Source organism: Lolium rigidum, chromosome 6 (genome assembly GCF_022539505.1).
Source record: "Lolium rigidum isolate FL_2022 chromosome 6, APGP_CSIRO_Lrig_0.1, whole genome shotgun sequence".
Classification (NCBI taxonomy): Eukaryota; Viridiplantae; Streptophyta; class Magnoliopsida; order Poales; family Poaceae; genus Lolium; species Lolium rigidum.
This window is the reverse complement of record NC_061513.1, coordinates 277,855,251-277,863,932: the sequence shown is the minus strand read 5'-3', so window position 1 is coordinate 277,863,932 and position 8,682 is coordinate 277,855,251. Positions and strand designations below refer to the sequence as shown.

Sequence of the window (8,682 nt, the reverse complement as noted above, 5' to 3'; positions counted from 1 at the left end):
TGAATAATAACTCTGATCAGAATTTTATGCCATGCTGTAAGTCTTCACCGAGATTGTATTGTTCATCTTCCCTTTACCACAATAAAATCCAAGTCGTCGACATGCATCATCTGCCCTTCCCATTCCCATTTAAAGCCATGATTTCTCCTCTCCATTTAAAGTCAGATCGCTTCACTTTCATTTTCTCAATGGATGCGAGCGGAGAGGTATCTAGCTCCCAGGCGCGACCGGGCGACGCTGATTCCACCACCACTTTCCACATCTCGATTGCATGTTGTTGATGCCTGCATATTCAGCGGTCAAGAGGATGGTGACATCTTCAGAGCACTGGTATCCTCCAACCGTCCAACGTATTTCTGCCCGTCAGGTACTCCAATGGTACGGCAGAATGAAGGACTGCTCAAGCTAATTCTATTGCCATCAGAATAAGTTGTATTGTTGTGTAATATGATTCACATCGCTCTCTTCCCTATCTGTTATGATGCTCCTTAACAACCCATCTCATCTAATTTCTTTGCTGGGTTATGTCTACATAGCATAATTACCTCGACATAATGAGAAAACCTAAGAAAAATAAAACTAATCTTGATAGTATTGATGCTACCGATGTATCAGACACGGTTGAAGAAATCTTCAGAGATCCAAACCTGAGATCCTGGGTAGCCGTTTTGAAGCTCATCTTTTAGCATATATTTGCAGTGCCACATCTAATCTGATGTAAAAAGATGTCGTGGGTCCTATATTTACTTGCAAACAATATAATGGATCATATATTTGTGGCAGAAATGAGTAAAAAGTAGATGGGCCCTGTTAAACAAAAAACAAAGCTTCATTTTTTTTTCTTTACCATTTCACCTTGCAAAAGGTGTAACCTATTTGTGGTTTTCTTATTGCTAACACCACTTTATGGTCTAGGCTCTTTTCAATACAGTTGTGGATATTAATATTAGCTTTACTACATGATGAATTCATGTTTTTAATGTTTTTTTATAAATCATGTTTATTTAGAATACACTTCATAAGATGTAATTGCCTAGAGTTTGGAATCATTGACTCAATAATCTTCAGTCCTCTCAAGAAGTATTTATGGCTGCTTTAGAATCTTTGATCAATTTTGTTTTTACTATTATTAGGAGAAATTTTATCTACAAATTTCCGTAGCAATCGTGCGGGGCGTCAACTAGTTAATAACAATTACTATTCCTGGTATGTGTGCTCCAAATGTGACATAACCTAATTGATGCCATCGCTTTAAGATTCAAAATTTCCAGTACTTAACTAACAAAACTCGCAATCGCACTTTCAACTATTATGTTATTCCTTTAGTGAAATATTACTTTATAGATAAATACATTTATATCGAATTTATTAAAAAAATGTTCTTGTCAATCATATGTGTTTGTTATTTTTGGATTTGGTTTGTGTTTTATTCTTCACGCTTTAAAATTATCAAAGAGTAAAATGAATTCATGGTAAATTATCCATATCCTCATTAATAAAGTTGGTTTGATTCTTTCCTTAAATATACAGTTATTTTGTAATTATTTATTTTGATACATAGATGCATTAGTTATAGTGACAATATGATTGAACTTCTACTAAGGTTGATTATTCTGAATTGTATAACATTTTATGTTATATTTAATATCCTTGTAGCCCCTTTACTTTCTTGGCATGTCACCTTAAGCAATAATTATAATATTCCTTGGTTATATAGCTTAATGGTCCATGTAATCATAACATACATCAATATCACATCCATTGATCTTGAATTTAGACTCTTTATCCTCGCCAAACAAAAATATCTCTATCTCTCTATGTCACATATTGTTCAATCGCGCCGCTTCGCCTTCTAAATATCTTGTCGCAATACTTATGTTTCTCTAGAAGTGTGTATGGATTTATATTATCTGATAGACCAGGACAAGGAACCCACCTCACTAACGATCGGAGAGCAGGATGCGCATTGATGAGCCGGAAGCGGTGGCCTTTCTGCAGTAGAGGTGGAGACAAAGGAGGAGAGCCATGAAATGGTGGCGGATGCCCATTTGTGTGTTTCTCTGTTTTCTTTTCATCGTGGCATATGTTCTATTCTCCTTTCTGAAAGGTTTGTAGTATAGAGAAACAAAAAAAAGTCTACCGCATGAACGAACAAAACCAAGATCTAATATACAAAAAGTCAAGATCTAATCTACTAGATGAGAGCATTGAGATAGATCTTACCCTCGAAGACCGAAAACGTTAACGAGATCGGATCTCCTAGTTGATTTAATCGTTCACTTGCCGATCTTAATATCGCGGTGAAGTCCTTCCGGCGCTGCAAACGGGTAACCTCTCCGTACTCAGGCACATGTACGGTGTAGATGAAGACGTCCCCTCTCCTTTCTAGCGTGTATCGGATGGAGTACATCCTCCGGGAATACCAGTAGCACGATGGTGTGGTGATGGTGGTGAAGGAGAAATCCTACAGGGCTTCACCTAAGCTTGCTCAGGAGGAGAGGACGGAGGAGAGGGTTTCTAGGGGTGGAGTGGAAGGTGCCCTTGCCCTCCCTCTATTTATAGAGGGAGGGCTCGACTAGGGCTGCCCCCTTTTTCCCTGCCTCCGTAGGGCCGCTGCATGGAGAGGGGAAGAGAAAACTCCCCCTCCCCCAACACTACTAAGAAAATGGTTACCCCATGCGCACCAAATTCGGCTATCATCAGCACAACCGCGCGCGCCGGTGGGAACAAGCCGGTGCTAATTTCTTATCGTCGGCGCACAAGCCCGTGCACCGACGGTAACACAGTTTATCACTAGCGCGTCATAATGGTGCACCGACGATAACACACTTTATCACTTTATCACTGGTAAGCCGAAGCGGATTTTGGGTTGCAACCAAACAACAGGGGCGCCGTTCTGGGCTGCTACTAGGACTGAAAATCGACCTACCAAATAGGCAGATCCCAAATCTCCACGGGGCCGAAAAAACTCTGTGTAGACCACCAAACAACGTGGCTTTTCTTTCCGCCGCGCCAATCGTGCAGGAAACTGCTGCAGGGTACCAAACGCGTCTTAATAGATCAGTGTATTTCTCTAAAAAAATGTCATCATCAGTTGCTGTTTTTTTCACGACATCACTGTGCAGCAATCTCTCTTTTCTACACGAAATGGGCTAAATATCCCTAGTTGGTGGAACTGATTCGCAGTGTACCATCTCATCTCATATGGGCTACTGATTGGAGCAAGAATCCTTTTCTCAAACGAAAGGAGGCTCGACATAAGTGTACCGAGCCCAATTCTGCTTGTCAAGCTGAATCCTGGGCCTGGGCTTTAATCCACGATCAAGGGCTGTTTTCGTTCGTGATCTCCAACGTGCACCCCACATCAGGAAAAAAAAACAATCTGGCCTCGGCGGATCCGCCCGTTCGCCCGGCGGCGGAGACATCAACCACGGCTCATTAAACAAAAAAAAAGCACTTCACCATTCGGCCCTCTGCCTATTACATATTCACATCTGTACCCTCCTCCTCAGCATTTGAAAATGCAAAGCACAAGATAGGGGCTCACACGTAAATAGAGTATAACTACAGGGAGCGCCGCGTAAAACCGCTCGCTCGTTCGGTCTACTTTGTCGCCTCGCCCTGCCCACCAACCCACCTCCCCTATTTCTCGCCGTCGCGTCCTCAAACTCCTTCCCACACAGCCCGATCGCATCGCACGAGCGTCAGGATCAATGGCGATGTTGACGGCCAAGCTGAGCTGCTCCCCGGCCGCCACCGCCAGCCTTGGCCGCCGATCCGGGCCCGCCCGCCGCGCCGCGGTCGTCCGCGCCTCCGCCGGCTCCTACGCCGACGAGCTCGTCTCCACCGCGGTGAGCGCCGAATCGGAACCCTCTTGTTGTCTGCGCTAGACGATCTGACCCTTGGAAGTTTGCGTGCGTCGTGTACTGGTGCGTGGCGGCGATCTGGGGTGGCGATGCGTTTGGTTGGTTTGTAGCGTAGCGGCGATCCGTGACGGGGACTCGTGTGTGGGGTTGGGTGCGGTGGGCGAAATGGGGATTTGTTTGTATATGGCGATTGAATTGACTCTGTCTTCAGCCAACTTTTTCACCTTGTATTATTCATCTAGCTCAACCGCGCAACACAGAATTTTTTCCGTGCAATCAAAATTTGGACTGGTAGATTTCCAGGAAAGTAGGTATACTGCGTCAGGGATTTTTTCTGTTATTTAAGACGGCAGGCTGCATGATGTGGGAAAAACCAGTGATAGTTAGACCCATTTACTCGTTTGCATCTTGTACTTGCATCAGCCCAGATCAGGACATGTTTGGGTTGGTACGATCTTGGCTGTCTTTGTTAGGGGTTGACTTTTTACATTGAGATACAGCAAGGTTCAGTCTTCAGACTATTATGCTAGTAGCAATGGAAGAAGGTCATGTGATGCTAGTGTTTGCTTGGAAGATAAATTCAAAGATCATCAAATGTTTCATGGGCAATTTGACCATTCATGTGTTTATATTTGGCTACATATTCAGTTAGTAGATTGATGGGTGGACTTCCTGGTGTACGATTGCTATTTGATAATTCTATATGTGGAAGAAAAACTACAAGAAGTATTCAAATTCTGGTTTTGTTAGGATTGACCTTGTCTTTTCAGTTCTAATGAAAATGATCGCCTCCTTTGCATTAAGTGTATATTGAGGATTTATTTAGTTTCCGTTACAATGTTTCACTTTGTATTTTTTTGCCGATTAGTGCAAGTATGTCCTCGTACCTATGAACCCTGCCTTTAGATTTTGAACTATCTCAGTCCTGAAACCAACAGTGATGTTCGTATGATTGTTTGAGGTTGGGTATGTTAAAACCCTCTGCCTTTAGATCTTGAACTAACTTTTTTTTTAAAGGCTTATATTTCGGAACGGAGTTAATATTTTCTAACTACTGCTCCTTCCTTTTTTGCCGCAATGCGTTCTCTGTTTGGTTTATGACTGCAAATCTAATGGTCCACCACCTGCAGAAAACTGTTGCTTCCCCAGGGCGTGGGATCCTAGCGATCGATGAGTCGAATGCAACGTGCGGAAAGAGATTAGCATCCATTGGTTTGGATAACACGGAAGTTAACCGCCAGGCCTACAGGCAGCTTTTACTGACCACTGCTGGTCTAGGCGAATACATTTCTGGCGCTATTATGTTTGAGGAAACACTTTACCAGTCAACCACTGATGGCAAGACATTTGTTGACTGCTTGAAGGACCAGAATATCATGCCTGGTATCAAGGTTGACAAGGTATGCATTCCATGATCTAACAACCTTAGATTCACTGTGCTGTTGTAGTCAGCAAGAGAGTACTAGCATTCTAATTTTTATTACTTGATTTCCTTTGTCTCGCCCAAAAAAGGGTTTGGTTCCGTTGCCTGGATCCAACAATGAATCCTGGTGCCAAGGTCTTGATGGTTTGGCTTCAAGGTGTGCTGAGTACTACAAGCAGGGGGCACGTTTCGCAAAGTGGTCAGTTCATACCCTCATTGTGCATTTTCTAACTCTTTATTGACTTTCCCTTTCTAAGCTTGCTATGGTATGTTCATCTTCTCCAGGAGGACTGTTGTTAGCATCCCTTGTGGCCCCACTGCATTAGCTGTCAAGGAAGCGGCATGGGGACTTGCTCGTTATGCTGCTATTGCACAGGTCAATATACATTTCCAACCACTAAACTTTTGCAAGGAAAAAGTGATCCCTTATTTTGTGCAATGTTGTGCTTATGAAACCTTGACGAACAACATCATCCTTTTTTTTTTTGCTTGTATTTGATATCTCGTACTTGGAACCCTCTGAGACGAAATAACCTGTCCTTCTTATCCACTGAACTCCATCTGACAAGTAGTTTGAACTAATTAACAAGTGAAAAAAGTTAACTGTCGGTATGTTTGTGTAGGCAATTTGTTCATGAAATGATCTATCTCATTTATGCTTGTTTGAATAAGCTTAAGCTTAGTTTTTTTTACGGGGAAGCTTAAGCTTAGTTTGAAGGTGGAAAAAGTATGGCTGCAGATGTTTTTATGTATTATGATTTCAAAGAAAGTGGTAAAACGAAGCAAAAAAAGAAAAAAATGCAACAGTACATGTTTTTTTTTTTGAACAGAACAGTACATGTTATGGGTGCACAAAATTTAAGTAACTAAGCACGCTATATTCTCTTCTATTTTGTGCTCAGATTATTTTGGTATCTTTACTCAGCATGTTTCAACCTTAATAATCTGCAGGACAATGGTTTAGTGCCAATTGTGGAGCCAGAGATCCTTCTTGATGGTGACCATGGCATCGAGAGAACTCTTGAGGTGGCAGAGAAAGTGTGGTCCGAGGTATTCTTCTACCTGGCTGAGAACAATGTTCTGTTCGAGGGTATCCTGCTGAAGCCCAGCATGGTTACACCTGGAGCTGAACACAAGGAGAAGGCTACTGCTGAAGCCATTGCGCATAACACCCTTACAATGCTGAAGAGGAGAGTACCACCTGCTGTCCCTGGAATTATGGTATTGTCTCGAGTTTTGAACCATTTTAGCTTCTCCTGATTAAACCGTAGCTATAACCCTGTCGACTTTTCTCTTCAGTTCCTTTCTGGCGGACAGTCCGAACTGGAGGCAACCATGAACCTGAACGCGATGAACCAGTCTGCAAACCCATGGCATGTATCCTTCTCCTACGCCCGTGCTCTCCAGAACTCAGTGCTGAAGACATGGCAGGGACGCCCAGAGAACATTGAGGCTGCGCAAAAGGCCCTGCTGGTCCGTGCCAAGGCCAACTCATTGGCACAGCTTGGTAGCTACACCGGCGAGGGCGAGAGTGACGAGGCCAAGAAGGGGATGTTCCAGAAGGGGTACACTTACTGATGAAACTGGCAGGATTTATATACGAGAAGATGCGTGTCATTTTGCATCATGGTTTTGTTTCAATGGTGTGAATAATCACCAGCATGTTGGTGCCAACGGCTGTTAGTTCTATTAGCAGTGCAGAAACATTAGAATTGTCTGAAGTTTTATTTGTGAGAACAAACCCTCTGTAATGCATACTCTGAGAAAGTTGATGAGCTCACTGGGGGCTGAGGATAGCATGATTCATTCCGTGAAAAACGACTTGGGCCGTATGCGTTGGTTTACTTATGTTTTTCTTCTTATAAGTAGGCGTTTTACGCTTCAGTGTCCCCAGTAGGGCTGGACGGCTGGTCCACTGGGTTCACAACTTGCCTAGAAGCAAAATGGTCACCCCAACATTGTCTACTTATTGTTCATCTGAACGGTTAACATTACCAACTTGCTGTTTGACGATGACAACATCTTCTTGACACAGTCCCTATATCACTTCTACTGTTTGACTATGACAACATCTTCTTTGCAAATGCGATGATAGGGGGCGGCCCTAGCTGGCGCTCGCGCGCCAGGATTGAATCAAGCGATCGGTTTCGGACAACCCAATTTGGGAATAAAACCATAAAAACGCGTTTTCCCTTTCGTGGTAATTGTGGACCACAGAGGTTACGTGCCTTAATTGATTTGCCTTCCGCTCGTGACAATTCCCTTTCCGCTCGTGGCAATTCTCTTTCGTGGCAATTCCCTTTCCGCTCGTGACACAAGTTGGGTTGTCGTACGTTAATTTGCTTGCTGCACGTGGGCAATTCCCTTTACATGTTCACGTAGTAAAAATATTAACTATTCCCTTATTCTCTTTTTGGGCTAGTGAAATTTTAGGGTTAAAAAAAGGGAGGGGAGCAAGCATAATCCACTTGCAAATGAAATGAACTACGACTTGCAACATGACAATTCCCTTCTTCCGCAATTCCCTTCTTGGTAACATAATAATGTAGGTGTTGGTTAAGCTTCCATATACATGTTGATAAAGACTGAATGGGAGTGTTGGTAACATATGGACTAAGGTGTTGATGAAGAGTTCATGGGAGGGTTAATAAGTAGAGTTGACAAACAAAAAGGACCACCTTTGTGTACAGAAAAAGAAAAAAAGAAGGAGGTAACAAGAGAGTAGATGGGTTGGTAAAACATTGAGCCACCTATTGATGAAGAGTGCATCGGATGGTTGATAAGTAGGTTCCCTTGTTCCCTTAAAAAACAAAAAAGACCACCTTTGTGTACAGGAAAAGGAAAAAAAGAAGGAGGTAACAAGAGAGTAGATGGGTTGGTAAAACATTGAGCGACCTATTGATGAAAATTGCATGGGAGGGTTGATAAGTAGGTTCCCTTGTTCCCTTAAAAAACAAAAAGGACCACCTTTGTGTACAGGAAAAGAAAAAAAATAAGGAGGTAACAAGAGAGTGGATGGGTTGGTAAAACATTGAGCCACCTATTGATGAAGAGTGCATCGGATGGTTGATAAGTAGGTTCCCTTGTTCCCTTGAAAAACAAAAAGGACCACCTTTGTCTACAGGAAAAGAAAAAAAGAAGGAGGTAACAAGACAAGTAGATGGGTTGGTAAAACATTGAGCCACCTATTGATGAAGAGTGCATCGGATGGTTGATAAGTAGGTTCCCTTAAAAAACAAAAAGGACCACCTTTGTGTACAGGAAAAGGAAAAAAAGAAGGAGGTAACAAGAGAGTGGATGGGTTGGTAAAACATTGAGCCACCTATTGATGAAGATTGCATGGGAGGGTTGATAAGTAGGTTCCCTTGTTCCCTTAAAAAACAAAAAGGACCA

General features: G+C 42.8%; 1 protein-coding gene across 2 annotated transcripts; it reads left to right on the top strand.

Annotated features, from left to right (window-relative positions):
* Window positions 1-3,673: 3,673 nt before the first annotated feature.
* LOC124661370 (fructose-bisphosphate aldolase 3, chloroplastic-like) lies at window positions 3,674-7,121 on the top strand. Of its 2 annotated transcripts, none has more exons than XM_047199230.1 (6): window positions 3,674-3,851; window positions 4,997-5,266; window positions 5,379-5,488; window positions 5,575-5,665; window positions 6,241-6,511; window positions 6,586-6,862. In XM_047199230.1, the coding sequence occupies exons 1-6, from the start codon at window positions 3,714-3,716 to the stop codon at window positions 6,738-6,740; spliced, it is 1,035 nt and encodes a 344-aa protein (XP_047055186.1). In that variant the 5' UTR covers window positions 3,674-3,713; the 3' UTR covers window positions 6,741-6,862. The 2 variants fall into 2 exon arrangements, with proteins under 2 accessions (XP_047055186.1, XP_047055185.1); XM_047199229.1 differs by having other exon boundaries at window positions 3,676-3,851; window positions 6,241-6,510; window positions 6,589-7,121.
* The last annotated feature ends 1,561 nt before the right edge of the window (window positions 7,122-8,682 follow it).